The 26,749-nt window shown below is 45.5% G+C and overlaps 1 protein-coding gene across 4 annotated transcripts in view; it reads right to left on the reverse strand.

The window, feature by feature from the left end:
• Positions 1–1,181: 1,181 nt before the first annotated feature.
• The window catches only part of ADORA2A (adenosine A2a receptor), a 53,159-nt gene continuing 27,591 nt past the window's right edge, over positions 1,182–26,749 (reverse strand). For 3 of the 4 annotated variants that reach the window (XM_039505848.1, XM_039505851.1, XM_039505850.1), the window contains exons 2-3: positions 14,800–15,729; positions 1,182–7,842 (exon numbers count right to left, since the gene is read on the reverse strand). In XM_039505848.1, coding sequence (XP_039361782.1) covers positions 6,876–7,842; positions 14,800–15,149 — 1,317 coding nt within the window. In that variant the 5' untranslated portion in view covers positions 15,150–15,729 and the 3' untranslated portion in view covers positions 1,182–6,875. The remainder of the gene's footprint in view (positions 7,843–14,799; positions 15,730–26,749) is intronic. The other variant, XM_039505852.1, reaches the window with a different exon arrangement.

Below are 26,749 nucleotides of genomic sequence, written 5' to 3' on the forward strand. Positions count from 1 at the left end.
GGACTGCAATGAAAGCACTGTGAAGTCCCTTTGTTTTCTGCTTTTGCCTATGCTGCTTTGGATGAACAAGCCAAGCTGTGGGCCTTGAAGGTTAGATTTCTTGAGCAAGCCAATTGTGTTTTAAACTGGGTGCTCCCTTTGTTCTCCCAAGGACTCAGCTTTCTTCCTGCAGGACACATGCTGCCATTGTTCCTCCAGGTACTCCCACTGTACTCTGGCAGACTCCCATTGTTCCTCCAGGTACTCCTGCTGTACTCTGGCAGACTCCCATTGTTCCACCAAGCTCTCTCTCTTTGATGCTTCAGAACAAAACAGCGTTTATGAAAAACATTTTCAATTTCACCCTTGACTGAGCAGGTCAGGCCTTGCTCACCCTGAGTCCACAGGGACACCAGCTCACTTCATCACCTCCTGCTCCCTGATGTTATGAATCATATTCACTTTCACTAAGCCCCCCCTCCCGGCTGTCAGCAGAGGGGACGTGGACACAGTTCTTTCTGCAGCCTGTCAGTGCTGTCCCACACCAGCCTGAGAGGCAGAACAGAATTCCCAGCATTAGCAAAGGGCCAGGACTGGAGAGGCAAGCATGGTGCAGATCAGCATTGAGGTGCATTGACACAGCCGTATGGAGATCCAGCGATGGAATAGCAAGGGCACTGCGGGCAGGAGGTCTAAGCTGTACCGATAAAGTAGGGGCACCCAGCCAGACAGGAAGTGAATGCTAAAGTCACAGCCAGCAGCGTTGCATAATGGTTCAGGTGTTTTCCCCACTCAGGTGTCTGGCTATTTAACAACTTGCCATATGCCAAGACAAGACCCTGTACCTTGGCCACACCACAGTGCACTGCTCAGGCAGACCAATGCACAGATATTGCACAGCACATTAACGTTATTCCTCCGGGTGCCAGGATAACAGATCCCAGTGAACCAGGGATGCAAAGGGCTTCTGGCCTCTGTCTGGGTCTGTCATCTTGGAGCATGTTAATACTTTCAGGGAAAGACTAACAGAAGGAGCCGGAAATGGGAAGAGGGCAGAGGAAACGCTCTTCCAAGATGAGCCCAGCAGAAAAGCTAACAATAATAATACATTGTTAAACAAAACCAGAGGGCAGGCTGCAACCCCAGGACACAAAGGCACTCACACTCCTTTAGAAATATATTTTATTATTTTAATGCTCATTTTAAAAAAATGTAACCAAGACATTACACTCAGCAGCATCACCAGCAGCAGGCGCCTCAGTGCCCGGCTGTCTGATGACTCATCACATTCTAAACCATTGGTCAATGCACTTAAAATATAATTACATGCACAGAATTCACCCCCTCTTCTGCCACGCTGCTCCCACTCCTAAGTGATAGACATCGATAGAGGGAAAGGGGGAGCAGCCAATATATCATTTATAAAACGTTTAAATTAAAAGGGTAAGAGATACCACGTATGCACTGGGGTGTTTGGGTCCCCTTGCCCCATGGGACAGTGGGAAGGTGTAATACAAGATGGAGATGATGGCTCTGAAAAGCAGAGGAAAGAGGAAAAATTCTCCTGTGAGTGGGAAGGAGGCAAGGAGTGAATGCAACAGTTGCTCTGGGATAAAAAGGATCCAGTCCTGATTTTGGTACATTGTGGTTTGAACTAACCTAGCTTCCAAAGTAAGGCTGGGAGGTACAAGAAACAGATTCAGGCCTGATGCTCGCATTCTAAGCATTTGGGGCCCAGATTCTCTTCTCACACCAATTTCCCACTGATGAAACTTCATTTTAGTTACTCCTGATTCATGCTGGTGAAAGGAAGATCAAAATCAGGCCTTTGACCTCTTCCACTCAGCACTGGAGTGAGGTGCCAGGGCTGATTCCCCTGAAATGGTAACCATGGAGAGGATTGATCTTTAGGCAGTTTCCTTATCAAAGAACAGTGGAGTATTCTACAGCTGTGATGCCACACCCTGCTCAGTAGCATTGCTGCTATTTGGTTAGCCATTCCTGTAGAATATTGTTAGGTTATTTATTTATTTTTAAATAAGGGCTCATCAGATGCAAATCAAGAAGAAAGGCCTTTGCGACTTCTGGATATTCTAAGAAGATGAGCAGCATCTGTGAAGGGGGAGCCACCCAAAAATCTATTCTGCCTCAGCCACATAATGACCAGATGGGAACAATCAGCTACACCTGCTAAGTCAAGCATAAATATGGGAAGCGTGGGCTATCCAGGACAGCCATGCCACCTGTGTGCGCCCCCAGAACCCGCAATGCATCTCCCCAAATCTTCCAGCATGTTCCTGCCCCGTGTCTGCCCCAGAATCCTCCAGCACACTTCTGCCCCCCCCAAGCCCTCCAAAATCTCCCTATTTTTTCCAAACCTGTCCCTAACCACAAGCATTCACTTACTGACCAGAACGAATTACAATTTCATTGGTAAACACTCATTGTCTGAAATAGCTCTTCCTATTTCTTTCCACCAATTTTCAAATGTTATCTGTCATACAAATATCTTGGTCTTGTCGATACATAGCTTTCTGCTATTTAACTCTGCAACTGTACTATTCACACCTGCAAAGGATTTTGAAACAGTCAGTCTGAACCATGCTATACAGAATAAAGTTGTGACGTATTGCGCGCACACAACCAGACAGCATGCTATCAAGCAAAAGGCCCTAAGAATGGCTCTTGATAAAGTCAATCCTGGCAACCAGCCAGAACCTCATCTAAAACTGTGCAAGGCAAATAAACCCTGGAATTCACTAGTCTCCTGGGAATGATGAAATTAATGGAATCTCCCTCACATAGAATCAGACACTAGATGGCTCTCAGTGGGGAGAGGGACACCTAGGCTCCTTCTCTTCAGAACAGCTGTGTTTCATCAGCTAAACATTCCCCACTGCAAAGGAAGTGAGGAGGATGTGGGAGGGGGAGAAGCACATCGTCTTTGACCTTTGTATTGACCACTGATTTTTGTAGTAGAGAGAAGGTGGCGTAACAGATAGATAGTTGAAAAGGACAGATAGAAGAGTCAGGAGAAAAGCATATACTTTGCACAGAGCTCCTCTTCTCTGGCTTTTTTCAGACTCTCGGCCTAAACAGCAGTCAGATTACAGCGGTGATGCCCGTGTTGCCAATCACAATCAAATAAAGAGCCTCATAATGTGTGATGGTTTTGCTACAGCCCCAGCTCCTGGAGTCACATTCTCACATTCAAATCTATACTTCCAATTCACAAATATGGAGACAAACCTGAAAACATGAATCCTAAAAAGGATCAAAAAGAGGAAGGCAAATAAACAGAACCCCAAATGCCCTGCTTTTTAAAATCTCATAGTATTTGGGGGCCTGACTGACGATTTTTCAACACTTGGGGTTGGCAGCACCTTGACAGGGAGTCCAATACTGTGTCTGTGGAGTTTGCTGTCCATGTCACTATGTGCTAGCAACGCTGGCTCCTAAAGCTATTGATTGCCCGTTGAACATTGTCCAGTGAGCATAGGGACACTTGTGTCCAACCAGTGCTCCTGAGCATGGCAGCCCTCATCTGCTTGTCTGACATTTCCCCAGCAAGATATCTCAAAGGTCTATCTCTAACATGTATCAGCCGAAAGACAGACGGGTGTAATCTGATGGGTAATCTAATCTCATGTCATCCCCTAGTCATCTTTTCTGGAGTATGATGATCATAGCACCTACAAGCCCCAGTCATGGACCAGGAATCCATTGTGGTAGGCGCTGTATGAACCCGGAACAAAAGATGGTCCCTGCCCTGAGGAGCTTGCATCATCTCTAAATCCTTACAAGCTGAGCTGCCCTCTGCCTGGGGAAGGGATGCCGATCTAGTGCAAGCTCCCCTAGTCCTGCCCACAACCCGTGAATCAATCCCAGCCTCAGCTTTCCTTCAGCTTTTGGGGGCTACAGAGACCCCATTTCCTTTCAGCTCTGGATCTTAACAATGAAAGAGCATTTGACACAGCTGGTTGAATGCCCTGAACAGCAATACTGGAGCCAATACCAAGACTGCTGAAGACCAAGTGAGCTTATATGACAACCCAGTTAGGCTGGAGAGTTTTCCAGTGGGACCCTCCCAAGTTTGTTAAACCCACATAGATCAACTCTGTCCTTGTAGTAACCAAGCTGCACGTTTGGGTGTGAGGAAGCTGGGGGAGTAGTGGAAGGCAGCCAGCCTGTGTTGGTTCTTGTAAAGTTTGATGTAATATAGCATCAGGCAGATCCCTGTGTGACAGCCACCCGAACGTGACAGCACACACTTTCTGCACTTGTGTGTGTTGCAGCACATGAGCAATGCTGATATTTCCCCACACTTCCTTCCCTGCTCCACTTCTGTGTAGACCTAATTGTTATGCTGTGAAGGCAGGATGTCATCTTGTGTTATTCTTAGCAGCATTTCAGCGCCTAACTGAGTTCTGAAAAGATCAAAGCCCTTTGTGTATTCCTCCACTGCTGGAAGGTTACAGAAGGTTGGTGATGCACAATCCCTCACATAGCATAGAGGAATATATTCCACCAGGGAAGATCAAGAGTAATAAAATCCCAAACGCAAGCTATGGAGCCTGATAATGGAAGACTCATGCTAAAAAGGAACTGACTCAACTGGACTGTGATGTCTATTGTTTTAATACTTGCCTTGTCTTTTTGCTGAGATCTTTGGTGGCAAAAGCAACCTTTTATCTGTCTGCCAGACATACTTGTTGAAAGCCCTGTACTGGCTGGGACCTTCACTGCTAAACTCTCTCCAAAGTCATACACCAACCCCCCTCGCCCCCATTCACCCAGGGAGCATAACAGAAAGGAAATTCCCTTTAAATAGCTTGTCAATAAGGAACAAATAAGCATTGGGTTTCCTTCTCTTGCCCCCAAATTTCAGAATCTCTCCCCTCAAAAAAAGTTACCCTGATCTGAGGTCTGGGATGGCCAACGCTCAGACCTGGACCAGTGATAGGATGGAGTGGTGATATATAAATGCTTCAGGGTCAAAGGGGAGAGATCACTGGAAAGGGGAGATTCCTAGCTTTCCAGTGGGACAGACGGCACCTGCCTCTAGCCCCAGAAGGCCCTGTGATAGACTTTTGTCCACACCAGTGTTACAGTAATAGCTATTTTAGGTGAGCTTTGGAATATTTTTTTTTCTCGTAACCATACATGGCAGATGCAGCATACAAGCTGATTGGGCTTGGATAAAGATTTTATTGGCCCCCTTTAGGATGAGTGGCTTCACCAGTTACAAGTAAGGGGCCATTCCAAACACATGTAAAAACCCTTTGTAACATATCACACTGTCATGTACCCTGTATTAGAGACAGATTAGATCATGGTCTATCAGAAAGGCAGGCAAGGCTAATGCCGTGTCTACACAGATCAGGGACGGCTGCACTGGTCGTTGTTTTCCTGTTCTCTGAAACACAAGCTTCTTTCTCTCTCAAACTGCACTCACATGCCCCCATTTCTACTGGTGCACACATATGCACGCGCACTCATTTGTAATGCACACCCACATGTTACAGAAACACAGGGCTTCACGGTTAATCAGATTCCACGAGTTTGAAACAATATAGAAAAAAAGGTTTTAATGAACTTGGGCTCATATGAATTCCAGACTTTAAAACGAAGTTCAGTTTTAAAAGTTGTTTTTACTTTCAGGAAAGATGAGCAATTAAAGTTCACCCAAAAGAGGAATTCTAGAGCAAACGTAACTATGGCTGTGGAATGAATGGGCATTCTGCGTACACAGGTCCAGACACACAAAGGTAAGCAGAGGAAAGAACCAGCCACAAAGACGTTGCAAACATGGACCTATTACCAGCCTGTGGTCATCTCTCATTGCTGGCAGGTGTGTTGTTAGCAATTCACAAAACCTGCCATCACCACCCGATCAGCCCTTCCCACACAGACCTGCCCCTGCCTTGCTATTACCCACAGCACACAGACACCTGCCAGCGTCCGATTGGCTAATAAAACTATCAAATCATCATATATAGTCTTTGTTCTTTTGGTGAAATGGAAGGGTCTGAAATATAGTTACCAGTTTGCTTCAATGTGCCAGGACATAGCTGGATACTGTAGGCTTGGATAGAGCCACCCTCTCTTGTATACATTCATAACTGACAACATAATAGCAGCTTACGCACAAGTAACTTCCCAGCCGCCCATCTCATGGAACATAGGGGAGGTAAAACCTTCTGTCCATATTCCAGCTCACTGTAATATAATTCATAACTGATCTAGCAGTGAGTGGAAAATCAGGAAACCTGTTGCACTAGTATGTTTTAAAATCAGTTTTTAAATCTATCTCACAGTTGAAGATGCTGAAAGTTCCCACCAGGTGAATCCCTTCACTCTTCAGGCAGCATAGCATCTTTCCTGACCAGTAGGCACTGCTATACCCCCTACTTCTGTTAGAGACCACAGTGTTAAAAGGCCTGCCCCCCTCTTCCTCCTCATGAAGTAGTAAATGTTTCAGCCACACCTTTATTTCTGTTGATAAAGACACTAAACTGATGAACAACCACAGATACACAGTACAGCATAATGTCATAACACACCCTGCTGGAGCAGAGTCTCCCAATACTAAAATTCAGATGTCAGATATGACCTTTGCGCTCTCCTCTCTGTCTCTCTGAATTGAGCCTTTGATAGCTATAGTGTCCCTCCTCTTCCTTTGTTCAAAACAGTGCCTCTCAGTCTTTCTCCAGTCTAGTTCTTTGGATCTTCCCATCAGTCATGGGTAAGGACCCCCTACGTGATAGTGACCTGGCCTCACTCCTCTTTTCCCCTCATCCTCCCTTTCTGCCATAGCAGAGGCAGCCAGTAGAAAAAAAGAAAAAAGAAAAAAAACCACCAGATTTCATTCCAGTGGGAAAACGTTGTGAGAGTCATCAGGAAACATCAGCTGCTGCCAAGGTTGAATTCTCCAGTTCAGAGTAAGAGACACGAATGCCAATTAGCTCTTCAGTAAGAAGCTCCATGTTCCCGCATGCATCTGAAAGGTCCCCATTTTTGCAGGAATGTGGGAGATGCCCATTTATCTCCATGTCTAGTGAATTCCCATTGTGGTGCCATTCCAAACCTGCCTTGCATTTACTCAGGTCCTGCATGTCAGTATCTTTGTGGATAGCACCCAGCTCCCCATTGGTGTATATGTTCAGAGCATACTCACTGATCCTAATGCTGGCATTCTCTCCATCCCCACCATAAGTGGAAGTCCTAGTACTGGCAGTACCAGTCTTGAACTGCTTCTTGCCTACAATATGCTGCCTGAGAATTTTACGGAAGGTGAGTCGGAATTCCCTGATCCGGTAGGCATAAATCAATGGGTTCACTACGGAGTTGGCATGAGACAGGATAATGGCCAGGTACATCAGCCAGAGGGGAGGACGGGCACAACCCGGGCAAAAGAGCGTGAAGCAGTTTATAATGTGGAGTGGAAGCCAACAGATGGCAAACAACCCAACGATGATGGCCAAAGACTTGGCCGCATGGACTTCCTTCTGCAAAGTAGAGCGTGAGCGCTCCCCATGTACCATCTTGTTCTCCATTTGTTTGAGCTGCCGCCTGGCTGCCAGAAAGATTTTCAGGTAGATGCCAAACATGAGGAGGAGGGGCACCAACACACAGGCAAAGAAATTGTAGTAGACCATGTACTCCATGGTGACCACTGTCTCGAAGAGACAAGCTACCATGCTTTTACTGCAGTTGCTGAGCGAGGAATTATTGGTGTCCTGAGCTTCCCTCTGGGAGCATTTGTTCCAGCCCAGCATGGGCGTCAGGCCGATGATGAAGGATAAGACCCAGCAGATGGCAATGATACCTTTGGCTCGCGAGCTGGTCACCAAACCATTGTACCTGGAAAGCAGAGGAGAGGAGGATTACAACAGTGTAACTGGTACAAGCACCTGATGCCCATGTAGCTTCCCAATGCTCATCTCCATGGAAGGTCTGGGGGAAGTAAAGCCTTTTAGGGAATACTCCAGCTTGCTGCAATGTGCTTATCAGAAGCATCACTGAACTGCAGTGCTGAGCCCATTTCCCTCAACCCGGTGAGGGCCAGAGTGATGTTGGACCTGGACAAGGAGCCCTTCTAATCTATCCTATCCACTCTTGGGCAGCGAAGGGTGGGTGCCAGCAGCACAAGTCAGCTCCCAACAAATAATGCCGATCAGCAATTCCCTTCTCTGCCTTACAAATACTCACTCATGGTTATGAGCCTGCTTGTCAAAGCATAGAGGAAGCAACTGTCTTGCTCGGCCCCTCTGCCCGCAGGGAACTGAAACACCCAGAGCTGCTGCTCTAACTTTATCTCTATGTGCTGCCAAAGGCAGAAATAGCTACTGAGCATCCCTGTAGTGTAGCGTTGCTTGCCCCTAGCTGAGTGCAGGTAGGGTCCCAGGAGTCCAGTATAACTGCCCAGTATCACAGAGCTCTAGGATACTGTGCTAGTCGCCCAATGTCATAGAGCTTAGATGAGGGTCTCAGAGAAAGGGCACCATTAGCTCAGTATCAGAGCTCAGGCTGCACAGCACGCCCTTGATGGCGGTCACAGGGAATTCAGTATTGCCAACCCAACGCTGATCAACTGAGACGGGATCCATAACCAAGGTGAGCAGCGCTGACAGTTGTGCCTTTCACAAAATAACTGATTCAGCATGGCTGGCTGCCTCAGCTGAAGAAAGATCAAGGACTCTGAATAACAGGACATACTGTGGTCGGGCAGAGCTCTGTGGTCAACATGTCACTATACCCCTCACGCCAGTGCTTTCAGCAATAAATCCACCTGGCTATTTTGAGAGAAAAAACAGAAGCGCAATAAGAACCTGACACACCACCAAAAGGCCTTTGTTTGTTCCAAATATTAGCTGATCCATGGGTCTAGCATGCTGCTGTAAGCCCTCAGCTGAAGACACCAGCTGTACGCTTTGAAAATGTAAGTTGTAGTCGTGTGTCACATGTGAGTACAATCTCTTTTCCTTTTGTAGTACTTCACACAGAAAGGGAATGGCAGGGTTCCCACATTGTCCGTTGCTGGGTCCCACACTGTACTTGACCCTGTGCGTGCGTGATCTGACTATGGGATGCTCCCATGTTCTCCAGTAGTTGCACTACTTCTTTCCTCATGTCGGATTCTTTTAACAAACATACTTAAAAAAACACCATCCAAAACTCGCTCTCTTTCTCAATGGGTTTGTTGTTCCCACACACGCTCCTCTCCTAAGGTGAACTAAAGCCCTACAGGGAAGGGGAGGAGGGATGCTGCTTGTCTCAGCCAGAGAACAGAACTGGGAGCTGGTATGTGTTCTTAGCCCCTGGAAAATACAGCCAGGTATGATATGGGAGTGCAGGCTGATCATTCATACATTCTTTAATTGCCTTTCAAAAGCATAAAAAGTGGGAGACTGGGGAAAAAAACAGAGCATGGCGCAACTCTTTTCTCTACAAGCTGGCGAGCGGACTCAATCCAGATCTGGAAGATAGAGAAGGTTTCTCTAGAAACTGGTGACAGTTGTGTGAATCCTCAGAAAGTATCAAGAATACTGCCTATCCAGGAGAAGAGGAGTGGAGTTACTCTTAAATTCAGATCTAACTGACATGAGTGGAGTTATACCTGAGCTTCAAAATGTATATTTAAAATCACAAAGAGGGAACAAGAGATTGGCTGATGGCACTTGAAGCTTTAAAAAAATAAACTAGAATTGGCTGCATCTTTGTCAGGAGGAATTTCGAAATTGTACAGCTGTTATCCCACGGCTGGAGAGGTCCCTTCCCTGACACTAAAAATACATTTATTGCAGCTCTCAGTGCTCTTACCCTCTGGGGATTTCCATGCAACAGGCTTTAAAGGCTTGTGAAACAGCTTTTAACCCAAACATCCTCCTTGCTGTACTGCCCTACAGTACTGGGCTGGCAGTAGAATTAATCAGCATAGAACTGGGTCCTTCTATAGCACTTCTCATTCAGGGATCTCCAAGAGGTTTGAGTTGAGCCTCACACAGTAACATCCCCCTTTGACAGGTCCATAGAGACAGAGAGAGATGAAAACACATTATCTACAAACAAGTCCACCACAATTCTGAAAGTGTCAGGACAAGGTGACAAACCTCACTGCTCTTGTAACCTAGTAAGAAGGTAAATTCAAGTCTGTAGAGATTGAAGGACTATATACAGAATGGCTTTATTGCTGTAGCACAGCCAGGTGCCTTAGAGACGGGAACCAAATGCAAATGTTTAAATAGATAGAAATAAAATCATGAATACAGCATCCAAGAGGGCGTAGGCTCTGAGCATGTCAGATTCCTGCCCTGAAGAGGTTATAATCAAAGGGACTGATCCTACTGACAGTTACTGAGGGGCCTGACCCCCATTGATTTCAGTGGGACCATTCATGGGTAATAAGTAGTGAATCTAGTAGCAAGTGATACTCCAAGGCAGAACATCTTCCAGACTGTCAAAAGCCTTGTGACAGTGAGCTCTTCCGGAGCTTCTCGAGCAGCCTGTAACTAACACGTGGCTAATGGTGTTAGTGTACAAATGAGGAAATAAACTACATTCACTCCAAGCAGGGCTGCTTAATTCTACACCAGCAGAAACAAGGATGTGAAAAACAGTGTTTGTGACAAAACAGGTTACATGGGGAGGGAAGGGCATTACAAACTATGGACCGAAAAAAGGCTGTGAACCCAGGGATGTCTAAGGGCGCATCTGATTGCTCAGATCCAAAACATGGGATTTAAAACAGAAAAGCAGCCATTTCAGCAGCCACTTTACTCGCATAGGGTTCAATTATCAAGCGTGAGCTACCGTTTCACATCTGAACTCCAAGATTAGCAGTAGGGCAACTAAAGTGGACATTTCAGAGGACTTTTCAGCATCTCAGGTTCCAAGCAGGGCTCACTACATCCAATTAATTTCAATCTGTGGTGGTGAAAATGTGACCCTTCATTCCAATATGAGCTCATAGCTTCAAATTCAACACTAGCTAGAGAAGGAACACCTTATAGAGAACTTCCAAGTGACTGGGAACATGGGTCTCAGCAATCCTAAGAAAAGGGGTGCCCACAATTACTTGCACATCTAGGCTATCCAGGCGCAAATCAGAGTGGGAAGAAAGATTTGCAGTTCAGCATGTTATTATAGTTGACGTTGGATCATCACAAATAAAAGGATTTCTTCCATTGTTGTTTGCAGTGTTGTTGTAGCTGTACTGGTCCCAGGATATTAGAGACACAAAGTGGATGAGATAAAATCTTTTCTTGGATCAACTTCTGTTGGTGAAAGAGACAAGAGCGCTGTATAAGCTCAAAAGCTTGTCTCTTGCACCAACAAAAGTTGGTTCAAGACGTTACCTTGTCTCACAAATAAAAGGTTGCTACCTTTGAGAATGGGGACAAGGTGCTGGACAAATGGTAATTTGAGAACTTTTCTGTTTGACCGCAGGAAGAAACCCTGTCTTCTTCTATCCAGTGCACCTCACCTACCTGCCATTTCTGATGTAGGGGGAATTAGCTACTCCACATGTTAGTCTTCTACCAGTTACATGAAATTCTACAATCTTTCTATTATATATTGGCTTGACACAATTAGATTTTGATGGACAATATCAATGTTTATTTTTAAGCATTTTAAAATTCATATTGCTTTAAAGTTTCACAGTTGCAGAAAATGATGGGGGTGAAGAGGATCAGACAATAATTAAATAACAGCAGACATTGAGATTAAAAAAGTTACAGTTTTATAACCCACTATCACAAATTGTTAACATTACATGTCAAAATATACCAAGTAAATATCCTTAAATCAAACTTAGTAAGTTCTCAAACAACATTTTTCTTATTTTGCCTATCAGTAAATGTTGATTATTATAAATATATTTGCTCATCAGTTTCTATGTACGGTGAAATCAACATTTACTGATAAAAATTTAATCCTTCCAAGCCTTCTGCTCCTCAGTAAATATGCTCAAATTCATTTGATGCACTATTAATAGAGATGAGTTAATAATTCAGACTCATTCAATGAGGTTTGTGTCTCTCTGTGGCATTTGCCTGGGACACAGCATTTGGAAGAGTGCCGTTCAAATGAAATTAGCCATTCCGCAGCCTACTTGGCTGATCGTTCTAAGAAATCAGAAGACTATTGCTAAATTGTGCAGCCATATTTATTCTTAAGGAGAACAGGCAGCAGGTGTATCCTTCCCCACCTGTGGGCCAGGTCTACACTAAAAAAGTTAGATCAACCCAGCTATGTTGCTCAGGGATGTCAAAAAGCCACGCCTCTGAGAGACACAGTTAAGCTGATCTAACTAAGTGTAGACAGTGCTAGGTCAATGGAAGAATTCTTTTGACCTTGGTACCACCTCTTGGGGAGAGATGGATTACCTACAGCAACAGAAGAACTCCTGCCATTGCCATAGCAAGCATCTACACTGAAGCGCTACAGCTGCAGCATTTTTAGTGACAACAGAGCCTTAGAGGTTACCGCACGCTCCCGATGTGTCTAGCCAGCTTTGCTGGCTGATGCTGCAGTGGAGGCTGAAGGAAGATGACTGCCTCCTCAATGCTCCCTTTGGTCTGGCAAACACCTGCAGAGGCATTGTGAGAGAATGGTCAAAGGGATGACTACTGTCTCTTGCACCTGCCCTTCCCCATCCTTTGCGCATCTCTGCAAGGATCAGCCATGAACTGGCCCCTGAGGGCTTCCTTATTGCTAAAAGGGCACAATACCTGGAAATCAGGCTTTATCTCGTTATTTGCTTTGGGATATAAGTCAAAGAATTACCAAACGGGCAGCAAATTGCGTCAATTCATCAAATAGTCAATTAGCTGGAATACTGAATGTGCCTCCCCACAGGGCTTTCAGTGTCTCTCCCCACTGCCAGGTGACTTCCACCAGGTTCCTCTTCCATCCCTCCATGATACTTTTATGTCTGGGGGGAACAGGAGAACAGCCCACGTACACTGAGCAGGATCAGGCTGCAGTCACCACCACAGGAGTGTCTGGGTGGCAAATGAGAAGCAAGAGCCATTACAATTTCCCTCTGCAGATGAGGGCATCAGAATAATCTGCTGGGGGGTGCAGGGGTGAGAGGTGGTGAGGAACAAGTGAGAGGGGAAAAGGAGAGAGAATGATACATAGGAATGGAGAGACAGATCAGAGGTGTCACTAGTCACAGCCTGCTCTGCTCCGGTGTAGGCTGCCCTTGCTGGAGAATGGAGATTGTCACTCATTTACAGGCTTCCTCTGTGTCTTAAATGCCTGAGAAATGACATGAAGGTATTGTCAGTTAACTGCTCCACAGCGCTCTCCACTTTGTAATAAGCCCAGAACACACAGGCTTTGAACTGAACTGGCAGCATTTATCTGCAGGCTTGTGATGATCAGATAGGGTGGCAGCTCCCACATACAAGGTAAAATGTTCCCCCGGCCCACATGAATCTGGTCGCTTCTCCATAGAGCAGCAGCCGCTCTGTTTCAGTTTGCAAGCTCTATTTCTGAAGGTCCTTTTCTTCCCCAAAAGGAGATAGTGTGTGAGGTGCCCACTTGTGGGATGGACTTGGGACAGGACCCGGCCTTTGCCAAATAGCTTTCTCTGTTAGAGACGCTGGATCCTCTTGCTCATGTTGAACAAAAAGTGCACCCTCCCTCTGAGCCTGTGTAGGCTTAAAGCACCCCCACAGCCCCTGAGAATGCCTCTCATTCCCATCCGCATGCTCGCCCTAGAGCACAGGTTCTTAGGACAAATTATTTGGTGGCCTCAGAGTGCGGCCACCAGCTCTTGCTGGTGGCCACTTTCACCCTTTTTCCTAATTAATACTTAATTAGCTTTAGGAAAAACAAATAAACATGCACATACACACCTCCAGATCATTGTAATTTATTTATAGCTAGCTAGTAACTCGGCTGTGAAAAGTGATACTTGAATGTGATTATGTTGGTTAATATCACTTTTCACAGCCGAGTTACTCAGCCCCAGGAAGTCTGGGGACAAATTAAGCCCTGGATGGAGGACTGGGGGAGGCATCGGGGTCCGGAGCCTGAAGCCCCAGGGCCGGAGCCCAAAGCCTTGCGGCCAGAACCTGCCTCCCCCACGATCCCCAGGCTGAAGCCCAAATCCTGAGCCCCACCACCCCTGGGAAGGTGAGGAACTCACCGGCTGACAAACCCTTGCTGGAAACCCCAGCAACCAACACCAAGGCTGTCCATCCGGGAGCACCACGGAGGGGGCAGGGACCACTGGTCCCCTCCACCCCCCACTCCACCCCACCCCCGCAATCACAGCCCAGGAGGCTGTGGCCGCAAGAAAAGCCCCTGGTGGCTGCATGTGGCCCATCTGAGAAACGCTGCCCTAGAGAATCTCACTGTAACAGCACACCTCGACCTACCCGACAGAGCCCCTGCTGTCCACAGTGGGGTGATAGCGAGTGACTTCTCTTTTGTGCTCAGCTCTCCCACAGCGATCTGTCTGGCACTGTCTGCTCCAACTCAGAACACAAATCATTACGGTTAAGTCAGGAATCTGCCTCAGTGCAGAATGTAAGCTCCAAGGCAGGGTCCAGGTAATGCCATGGGCACATACTTCGTGGGACAAGGAAGAGCCAGAAACAGAAATACAACATCCAGGAAATCCAGCAGGAAGGGGCAAGTTTTGAGGTCTAAAACGCATTTTCAGATTACAGTGAAAGTGGCGTCATTCCCTTTAACTCCCTCTTCCTCCTTGATTATAGCACGTAGGACACTCTAGAGATGCCCATTCCATCTGTGCTTTCCACCCCCCCCACCCCCTCCCGGTCCCACCCACTCTGGGCTTACCTGAGGGGTATCCGGATAGCAATGATTCTGTCAATGGCAATAGCCAGAAGACTGAAGATGGAACTCTGAGTCAAAACCAGGACGAAGCAGGCGATGAAGAGGCAGCCATAGAAGAAGGCACAGAAGCCAGTGCTGATGGTGATGGCAAAGGGGATCGCCAGCACGCCCACTGCAATGTCAGCTGCAGCCAGGGACACCACAAAGTAGTTGGTGACGTTTTGCAGGTTGCTGTTCAGATAGACTGCCCAACAGACCAGGACATTCCCCAAGATGGCCAGCACGGCAATGACCAGTTCCAGGATGATGTAAATTACATCCGAGAGGAAGTTTTCATTCCCATATACTAGCATGGTGAGGTTGACCAGGCCAATGCAAGAAGGTGCCAGAGAAGCTCAGTGTCCATATCTGCAGTGCTGCAAACAGCCACCAAGGCACCTCAAAACGGTCTGGGTTCTGAAGGGCACTCAGCTGCCAGCTGTTGGCCGGAGGCTTATCTTGCCCCCTTTTCCCTTCAGCTGATTTAGCTGTCTACTACAGAGGGCACAGAAAGACGGAGTATAGGGTTTGCCAGCTTCAGCAGATAGGATAAACCTTGCAGATTCTCAGCGTGTTCACAATAATGCAGAAGCACATTTGTGGTCCACTGAGCTCCGACAGATACGATCCCAGGAAACACCTCATGTAGATGAACCTTTACTCTCCAGATCAGAAAGACCTGCAGATGTTGTGTGTTTGAAATGTTCTGCCTGGTATAGTCATGTGTGGTGAGGATCTTGGGTTTCCTGTTGACAATCACAATTCTCTTCACTACTTCCTGCCACCTCTCAGGAACATCATCTTATTCTCCCTTTTTCCCTTTTGCTGAATGCTCTAGGACTCGGGGAATCTTCTCGTCAGCTGTTGCAAACATCCAACTTCTCCACCTGTTTCCTTAAAAAATACAACAAAAATAACCATACTAAGTAATCAGCTCCAGTGATGAGATGGGAAAAGCAAAATCTCATTCAAGTGGCATATCCAAATGATGTTAGAAATAAAACAGACCTACATGAACATCACAGGCAAAAAAAGCTTATATTTTGTCCCCCTCAAAAGCTGCCTGGTTGAAGGCAATATTGCAGAGCTACGATGTGAAACACAGGGACTGTTTTGTTTCTGAGGCTACCAACTGAGCTGACAATTCAGCAGCTGCTTGATAGTTTGCCATGAAACATGAGAGCCCAGCTAATTATACCTTTGACAACTTTGTGCCTGGATCAGAAAAAGGTGGAGACTTTTACACACATACATCTGCCTCCATGCTATCACAAATACATGACGTGTTACCTGCGCTAACACACGAGTGTACTTTATCATTACATAAATCCTGCATGCACTTGCACAGGAATAACACCACATGATCACATATAAACCACCCAGTCTAACGTAAGGATGCTTACATTGTTTGTATATGTAGCAGTTCTGACATTTCCTTTGAGTGCTGGGGAAATTCCAAAACACGACTGACAACATAAGAAATAGCCCCCATAGAACGCAGAGTGTAACATCCTTCAGTACTTTCCTACCCAGAGGAGAGAGAGACACACACTGCTCCAAGGACCCACGCACAGTGCAGACTCCCATCCTCTCACAGACACACCCCCTTGCCTACCCACACAGTCCCTCACACTATAAGCAGAGCTAGGTATTATATGTTTGCTATAGTGTTTTTCATTCATAGGTCTCAAAGCACTTTACAAAGGAGGTCAGTATCAGAATGATGGACACACAAGTGATACACACATACTTACGCAGACACACAATCATGGGTATACACACACTCCCCCTGCACAAAGGTACACGCACAGATGCTCACATAGTATTATACCCACCCATGGCCACCCCTGCAAAAAGCAGCAAGCTGGGCCCCAAGAACACACATTCCCATGCATGGAGATGCTCTTAATGCCATACACACCAACTTGGATACTTATCTCAGAACTGGAAGGGACCCTGAAAGGTCATCAAGTCCAGCCCCCTGCCTTCACTAGCAGGACCAAGTACTGATTTTGCCCCAGATCCCTAAGTGGCCCCCTCAAGGATTGAACTCATAACCCTGGGCTTAGCAGGCCAATGCTCAAACCACTGAGCTATCTCTCCCCCCACACTGTCGCGCGAGTCAGATACATGCACAGCATTTACCGCTGCTCCCATCACACCGTCTCTTGTGCAGAGACACACACACATTTGCACCCAGATAGAGACTCCAATCACAGCACCACGATCAAGAATGAGGCTTGCTGAGCTTAGTTTAAGGCTCTGGTCCTTCACAGTCCATCACAAGTGACTACAGGATGCTTTGCTTTGGCTCCTCTGTAGTGAGTTTTAAGCCTCATTTGCTGCAAAAGATCCTGTTTTGTCCTTTGTTTAAGGGAAGAGTACAGTTATGGCAAACAAACACAAGTAGGGATTGGAAAAAAAGGGGCCTTGGTGTCAGTTGCTAAATCACCACTGGGTTCAGTTTCAGAAATGCAGATAAGCCTCCCAAAATGAATGTTTTGGTGCTGTAACAACAGATGACCCTGAACAGCACCACCAGCGGGTTTTCACATCTTCACAAAAGGTAGACTGATCTGAAGTCGGAAGAGAATTTCTCAAAATAAAATAAAGGAGTAAAGATAGTGAAAATGCAATGAACTGTGATTCACATCTCATCTCAGGGAGCTAAGCTAATCTTGCACCTTTCATTGGTTTGGATCTCTATTGCTAGAGCTGTGTTTGAAAGGAGAGGGTGTGGTTCTTTTTGGTTTAGAAGTGCTAAAAAAGTACCTTTTCATCAATTCCTGAAATCCCCTTTTGCTTTATATGTATATTTTGGGGAAGTCAATAGAGGAAATGAACTTGCAATGTGGCCAGTAAGAGGCAGATAAGGATCTTGTTTTACCAATAGTCCCTTGAGGAGGGACAATCTCTATTATCTTTCTCTATCTAGTCCCTCCAAAAGCTCTTCTCTCCACCATATGTTAATACAGTTAAAAGTATAGCCCTGTTTTACCTCTCCAAATGTCATTAATTATCCATTTCAAATCCTGCCTGAAACACGCTGAAGGGCCCACTTGCCAAAATGCATTCTAGCCTGAAATCTAGCCCCGGGTAATAGAGTTAACAGCAGATGAGCAGAAAGAAAGAGACAGAAATGCAGGGAAGAGGGCAGAAAAGTGAGATGACAGGAGACAGAGAAAAAGAAGCAGAGATGACAGAGTGAAAAAGAATAGAAGAAAAATGGGGAAACAAGTAGCAACTTTAGGGATAAGAAAAAATTGCTGCAAGAGCTATGATGTGTGTGTCTATTGGAAGTGCCGTGCTATGAAAAGGTTAGTCATTTGAATTGAACAGTCACAGCTAGAGCCCACAAATGCGCCCTTTGAAGTGGGGAAGTGGGCATCAAATTAGTTCACATCTCTCCAAGAATGCAAAACACACACCCTGAGAATGACTAATACGTTGAGCTTCATAGGCCTTTTTTTCAAACAATGTGGGGCTTCCTAACTCACATTCATATCTCCAGACACATAAACTTAATGAAACTCAAGCTTAAGTACCAACTCTCTGTTAAATAAACACTTAGTGAAATTTAACAACTGCATATGGAGTATCTCAGCCAAAACCTCTGACCCATAAAAAAGCCAACTTTAAAAAGAAAAGATCTGTCACATCAAGCTACGACAGCTATAAAAACAGCCGTGCTCGAAAAGAACTAGGCACTGAAGTAATCAAGTTAAACAGGATGCAGAGACAATAAAACTGCCATCTACCTCTTACATAGTGCATGACATCAGTAGAACTCAAAGCACTTTACAAAGGAGGTCACTAACATTCCCATTTTACAGAAGGGGAAATGGGATTAATAGAATCTCTTTTCCCAAATCAGCACTTCCTCCGGTAGGATCTTCATCCTAATTGTGCTTTATTTAACTTGACCACTTCAGCAGCTAATCTTTGTCCAACGTGGCTATCTTTAATCAGATTAGGCATGAGATAGCAAGGTTTTATTGGATTTTCCTGATGCTCATTATTCCAGATAAATCCCACCTAGTTCAAATCCATGCAGGGAGAGATGGAATTTTCTGCAGTTGAGCACATCCTCCTGGAAAAAGATGCTGTAATTTTAATTGTCTTACGTCAGGAGAGTTCTTGTACATTCTACTTCACCCAGTTGCATCACTGACTGATTTCCTTTTTATAATTTAGCCTCTGGAGGCTTTGAATTTGGCTCATGCCTAGTTCTCTGGTTCTGTTTGCACGTTGCAGTCATATTTTTCCATCATAGTCTTCCCTGTTCACCTCAGCGTTCTGTTCAGAAGGAGGACAACTGGTTCTTACACTCTGCTACACTCTGCTTTTTCATGGGATGGAAAGCATTAGACCTGGGTAGAGTTGATATATCTCAGAAGACAAATGACTGGAGGTGAGCAAACATTCCAGCCATGACATGCCAGCATTGCATCTCCTTCAGCACCAATGTTTCTGTGGTAGCAACATTCCAGCATCATGACTGCCACAAACTCACTGGGTACAATGGTCTCTGAGGTGCAAGTGCCATATACCCATTCATTCCCCATCTCCTTCATTTTCCATATTGTGGGGCAGGATTTATCTTCATGCCGCCGGCAGCCTGACTCTTTGACAGCAGAAGTATTTGAAGCTTGCTTTAGTTCCAAAATTAGTTTGCAAACCAGGCCCCAGTTTGTTCAGTTCGTATTGCTAGAATTTACTGAGCAGGAATGAAAATAAATATAGATATAAAGGGGAAGACGTATATTTTGTGGGTACTGATTTCTCTGAGGAGCATCTATTCCATGTATGACAACAGTCCAGCAGCCAGCAGTGATGAGATTAATTTACTCACAAGCCAGCTTTACTTACGAAGGTATTGGGGGTGGTATATTTAACATTTCAGTTAGGTCTTCAAGTGATCAATATTGTGAACTTCTTGTGAATTGGAAAAAATAACCTGTACCATGCAGCCTGCTGGACAGCTACAATTAATATTGCTTCTCAAACTCATGTCTTGTACTGTTAATTGGATTAATCCCTCCTTGTTACCCTGGGCTATGTTCCTGCCATTCTCTCATTATTAAATAAATCTTTCTTGCCACTCACAAACCCCCTAAGCTGCTCCCTTGTTCATTTTTCATGACTTGGAACACTCTGTTCTAGCTCAGATTTCAGCCCCAATGAGAATCTGTCTCTTGAAAATTGAATAAAGAATCTGAACAGCATGTTCCAATGAAGCTGTTCACATCTGGAGGCAGAACAAGCTTTTGTTTTGAGCTCTTCCAATTGACTTTGGACTGAGGTACTGCCATTGCAGTCTCCTGAGCTGCCTGGGGTTTTTATCTGGAGTGAATGCTCAGATAGTGTTGATTCAAACATTCCTCATACAAATTCCTTTCCTGCCATTGCCCCCTTGAGGCTCAGTTTAGACCTCTTGCTTTTGGATACACATGCCTGCATTATGCATCATCATGCTAGTGATGAGTGGACTTGTTCTTCTCACGGCCCAGCCTCCTTATTCTATGAACATTTTATTTCCAGCTGTGGAGTAACAGGTTTGACAATATCCACAATTTTTAATTTGGTAGCCAATCTCAGGGGCATTAGCAATATTCCACAGGGTGCAGGATTTCTCAGACAGTCTCTGATCCTCCAGCCATCAGAATGTGACCCCTCCCTGGGAGCCAAAAATCTTCAAGTCCATTGCCTTTGTAGCCAGAGTGCAGGACCAAGCAGCTAGAGACAGTGCATGAAATGGCCAGGTAAAGGTACATGCTGCAATGAATCTCAGCACAGGGGAACCTCCATAGCAGTGTGATGCATCAGGGAACCCTGTGAATTTCTAACAAGCAGAAGCCGGACCTACTGTGACCTAACACTGCGTGGACTGAGGTGGAAGAAAAACCGAAGCCAAGAACCTCTCTCAGCCCCTTATTGTTCCTTTCGTCCCCAAGCCCGTGCCGATAGGCTGAGGGCCTATCACACCCCAGCCTCCTCACAGCACTACTGATCCCACCTCCTTGCTTGGAGCCATTCTGGACTCTGACTGGTCCTTCCCCACCCCAGCCGGGTCTCTGGACCAGAATGGGTTTTCCCAGCCGGTTCCAGACCAGTGAAATCCAGTTCTAGGGAGAGTGGGTCATGTCAAGGTAACACAGGCAGGGAAGAGGTGGTGTTCCTACCAAGAGAGAGACAACCATCATTGGGACTCACTCCACAGACAACAGTCTTGAGCTGGCCCCACGCCACCTCCTCCCCAGCATAGTGCCTCCTAGTGTATCCCTGGAAAATTATACAGTCCCAGGTGCCTAGTTTTCTAAGGGCAAAACCTAGGACTTCTACAAGGTATTATTCCCAACTACCCTAACCCTGAAATTGAGCCAGCAGGTTGATGCTGTTATTAAGCCATATGTTTCCTGCTTTCGGAACTCAAAGAAAATTTTTAGCCTCTTGGGAACATTCTCCTCCCTTTGAAGATGCTTTAACTTAGGGGAAGATTCCATATCTTTAAAATCTATGGAAATGTCAAAGACACATTGCCTCAAGCCATATATTTAGAGGATCATCTATCACACAAATTAACCAGTGTCCATACTTTACCTGTAGCTGAGAAACATTTTAGGCAACAAATGTACTGAAAAAATCTGGGTTTTGTTCCTTGTGAATTGCTTTTAAAAGCTGCTCGCTAATTTGTTTCCTGCACTTAGATACCAAGGTTTTCGATGCCTTAATTTACAATTGTTTCACCTCTTGTCACACTGCAATGGCCAGGGCGTGGTTGAGAACCGGTTTCTCTACATCCCGGCTAACAGATGAAGGGGTGACTGGGCTGTGCAGGCAGGAGGAAGAGTTGCTCTATCTTAGCAGGATGTAGCTCTTCTGGTTTCCTTATTGGCTTTTTATTGGTTACATTTTTAATTGATCTTTTAGTCATCTGCTTCCAGTAATAAGAGGAAATTAAATATTAACAATAGACTGTTTCCCTTGTGATTGTTCGTCATTAACGAAGGATGAAAATAAAACCAAGCAGGCAAGAATACCACAGCACGGTATGAGCCTGATTTTCAGGGGCTCTGAGCACCTGCAGCTCCCATAACCGTCACCTGGAGCCATGGGTGCTTGGCCCCTTGAAAATGTAGTCTTAGAAAAGTATAACGAAGACTGAGCTATCTATCTACACACGGTATGTGTGCTTATATAAACCCTGACCCTCACAGGGGACAGTCAACATCCCTGTCACAGACCTGGAGAGAACTTTTCCTCCTCCTTTTTATCCCAAAGATCTTTTAAGTCATCATCCTTCTGGCTGAGAGAAGTGTAGATAAGACACTCTTGTGAACCCATCAATGCTGTCTCTTATTCAGCCAGATGAGGAGTTGTCCTACTGCCGGGGCCTGAGCACACTGTCTCTGCAGCATTCCCAACCTCTTCCAACCTGGGGAACAGCAGACTAAGATTTAGACTCCCACTTGGGTTTCCTGAGGCTTGGCAGTATGGAGCACTCATGCCCAGGCTACTATCTCATCTATGAATGAAGTCCTTCTTCAATGAAGCAATGTAGAACCCCGCTGCTGAACAACAAAGTTCATTTAAGGGCTCCACCAAACCCTCCATTGTTTCACTTTTTATTCAGAACAAAGATGGTTTCAGCCATTTCTAGGGGCTAGTCTACACTTACCAGCCGGGTCGACGCGGTGAGTTCGACTTCTCGGAGTTCGAACTATCGCATCTAATCTGGACATGATAGTTCGAACTCCGGAAGCGCCGCGGTCGACTCCGGTACTCCACCACTGCAAAAGGCGGTGGCAGAGTCGACCCTGGAGCCGCGGACTTCGATTCCGCGGCGTCTGGACAGGTGAGTAGTTCGAACTAGGGTACTTCGAATTCAGTTACGCTATTCACGTAGCTGAACTTGCGTACCCTAGTTCGACCCCCGCCCTTAGTGTACACCTGCCCTAAGACTGAACCAGTCCATTCTGCTCTCCCCCAAGGCAATGGCAACCTGTCCCTGCATTCCAACCCGACTCCTCTGTTCTACCTAGTTGACGGGGGCAAAGAGACCCTCCCTCTTCAGAAGGTTGTGCTGCACCCAACCCCAGCCCATCCTGACTTCATTTACTATAAATAACTTTAGCAACTATCCATAACTAATAAAATAATTAAGTCCTACCCCACCAGCCTATATACTGTTCTTCCCTCCTCTATTTATAGATTCATAGACTCTAAAGCCAGAAGGGACCATCACTATCATCTAGTCTGACCTCCTGCACATTGCAGGCCACAGAACCTCACCCACCCACTCCTGTAATAGACCCAGAACCTCTGGCTGAGTTGCTGAAGCACTTAAATAATGATTTAAAGACTTCAAGTTACAGAGAATCCACCACTGACACTAGTTCAAACCTGCAAGTGACCTGTGCCCCATGCTGGAGAGGAAGGCAAAAACCCTCCAGGATCTGTCTGCTCTACTTACCTCTAAAGTGAAAATCATAATTTAAGAAAGGTGGGGGAGGGGGGGAGACGGGAGATATACCATCCCAGGTACCAGCCTGAAAGCAAAGCCCATGATGCAGGATGGACCCGGTGCTGGTGGTATCCCATTGGGGGCCTTCAGCAGAAATATTCCCCCCCCAACACATACTAATAATTAATAGGGGCCCCCCTTGAGCTGCTTAGGGCCCTAAGCAATTGTTTAGTCTGCTTATGCCTAACACCGGCTCTGGATGGACCAGCCAACAAGAATGGTTAATCTGAAACCTTGTCTTGGGCTTGGTGCTCTACCCTCCAAGAGCTAGAAGTGGATTAATCTTTACTGCTGCAATGGAAGAGGGGTTGGAATGGAAAACACCTGACCATTATTTTCTAAGTGGATACTGTAAATGTTAAACAAAAACAAAGAAGAAGAAACTTCCCCCACAACGATTCCTCCAACTGTAATGTGCACCAAACCAACCAATGCCAGTAAAGGTATGGGAGGGACACAGCAGCTGTGCAACTGATAGCACCAAAGCTAGATTAAAAAACAAATCCAAAGAAAAATGCTCCTTGGAGTCCACTTTGGTAGCCATCTGGCCATTGATGCCATGCCAGATGAGGAAAATGAGAGAGAAGGATTCTGCAAGGCTGGAGATTCTTCTTCATGGGATGACATTCAGGTACAAAAGGACATAATGGTAGATGAGAGAGAGAGAGCAATTGACTAAAATTAAACTGAGAAAAAATATGTGGGTGGGTAGATGAATGCTATGGCAGACCCCACTCTGAATTATATATACCCTGAGCATTCTAAAAAGAGGTCTCAATAACTGCAGTAGACAGCAGGAACGCTGCACTGTCCTACTCAGTAACATGAAGGACCCTGGACTGAGCCCTTGGGTCAAGAGTAGACAAAATATTAATATTCATATAGTGTCAATTTAAAAAAGTGAGCGGCTAGATAGTTTCACACAAGCGTAAGAAAGATGCTGAAGAGAATCCTAATGAAAACACAGAAAGAGAACACTGGTTTAGAGAAAGTGCCCTTATCACTAATAAGTTATCTCCAACGATAGTCAGAAGAACACGTGGTCTCTTGTGGGAAGGTGCCTGGCTGTTGATTGGACTCACTGCCAGTTCTGTCTGTCAGACTCCTCTTCTGCTATTACATCCAATACACCAGTTGCAGACCGTTATGGCTCCACTCAGGAGCACTTAGAGAGCAAAGGAAAAGACAGGGTGTTAAGTAATTCATGAAGAGCCAGGCCTTTCTGGAGCACTGTAGGAATTTGCTCAAAAAAAAAAAAGTGCCATATTGTTGAAACGCATCTGTTCCAGTGTATTTTCAGGTGATGGAATTGACCTCTCTGTGGATGTCCCCTCACCTCTTTTTAGAATGCTCAGGGTATATATAATTCAGAGTGGGGTCTGCCATAGCATTCATCTACCCACCCACATATTTTTTCTCAGTTTAATTTTAGTCCAATTGCTCTCCGAGCTCATCTCACCATTATGTCCTTTTGTACCTGAAGTGTCATCCATGAAGAATGCCCTCCAGCCTTGCAGAATCTCACTCATTTTCCTCCGGAAAGCATCTGGCATGGCAATAGAGCGATCTCCTTCAGATGGCTACCAAAGTTCTCTGCTTGGCACAGTCAGGGTGGAAAGGAACATGTCAGAATCCAGTGCGCAGGATCCTGTTGCACCAGCTAAACTGAGAGTGTTTCTTCCATTGTGGGGAGAATACACTTTTCCCCCCTTACTTCTTCACTGAACCTTTTTAGGTCTATGCAGACCTGGATGCGCCCTCCTCCTACCCATGATGGGCACACTGCTTTGCTGGGTCAGTAACATGTCCTATTGCACCACACTCCTTGATTTGTCCTGCTCTTCCTTCAATTTGGGAAATGGGGACTGGCACCTTTCAGGCTAGACTGAGTACATGGAGCTTGGCCCCTCTCATCAGCATCCACCGTTATCTTTAAGGTGGACATTCTGGCTGAACACCATACCTGCTTCCTCTGTGTGTTCCACCAGGCCCATCTCAGTGACTGTAGTTTGGTCTAAGAAGTTACTGGTGCTGGCTCAATTAATACGTGTCAAACCCACTCTCCTTGGGCCTTGTAGAGTGAGGATGGGTTTTCAGTTGACCCAGCCAGGCTACTGAGCAATATTCTGCGCTGCTCCAACTTAGGGAGCATCTCCATAAAAGTCTCTTTATAAACTGGTGTCACTCTGCCCTGGGATCAATGTGTAAATGTAACATTATTGAAGATTAGAAGCCCAAGCCTGCCCATGAATGTTAGCTTTGGACATGACTCCTAAGAAGTAGGCATCATTCACCATTGTTTGTACTATCACCCTAGGTTTTTTGCTTCCAGTGTCTTTTTCCCTTACATTTCTTTAATATGCATAATCTGTCCTGTGTTATCCCTTGTTAGACCTGTAACATTTCTACCTCATGAACTCAGTGCAATTAAGAGTTTTTTTTTTGGTTGTTGTTGTTTTTTAAATGATGCTTCTGTTTTCCCCCAGGAATTTAGTCTTCTGTTACTTGCACCACAATTCTATTAGTTTCTTGCTGGACAACACATTTTCACTAGCACAGTCTGAGGGAGCTGAGATTGTTTTTTTCTAAAAGTTTTGTTCAAAACCCTACGTACTAGAAAATCTCAAGTGTTCTTCTTTACTAACTCCAAAGTGACAGTGCTCAGCCTGTGCATTCAGGGATCTAACAAAAACTTCCCTTCTTTCTCTGGGTCTCCATGCTCTGTGGTAAAAGCATGTCTGCTTACTTATTACGTTCTGCTATGTTTGCTAAATCCCTCCTTTGGATCTGCTCAGCCAGTAGACTCTGATACTACACTTTGGGGAGATCATGTATTGCTAATTACATACGACTTCAAAAGTTTGGAAGCACCATGTTTTCCTGGCAGACTATCAGATTGGAGATCTAGCTTGCCCCTTCACAAATCACCTTATAAATTTTTTTATTAGCACAAATTTCTTGTTACTTGTTTATGAGCTAAAATGTTTGTCTAAAGGAAGTGGAAAGGCAAAGAGGTCAGCAAGCAAGCAAGCGCAGCACAGATTCCTTCCAATAGTGACTTCCAGAGAATGGTCCTTTGCTCCTCTAAATATTTTTCTTGCTTACAATAAAGACTATTTTTTTTGTAAGTCTCCAACCCTTGATTTAAAGAAATTCCCATCCATTTCTCAAATACGTGACCCAAGCCCAATCCTTATTGTCAGCAAATAGGAAGTGAGAAGATATTCCTAAAACAGATTTCTAAGTGGGCTGTGGGATTTGCTCTCAAGTTCAAGGAGGTCTGTAATGGAGATGGGTCCAACCCAACCCCCTCAGGACCAGACACCCTAAAACTCTGGAGAAGATTGAATTCAGAAGTGTTGAGCCCACCTTGGTTGTACCAACCCCTGT

Source organism: Mauremys reevesii, linkage group 18 (genome assembly GCF_016161935.1).
Source record: "Mauremys reevesii isolate NIE-2019 linkage group 18, ASM1616193v1, whole genome shotgun sequence".
Classification (NCBI taxonomy): domain Eukaryota; kingdom Metazoa; phylum Chordata; order Testudines; family Geoemydidae; genus Mauremys; species Mauremys reevesii.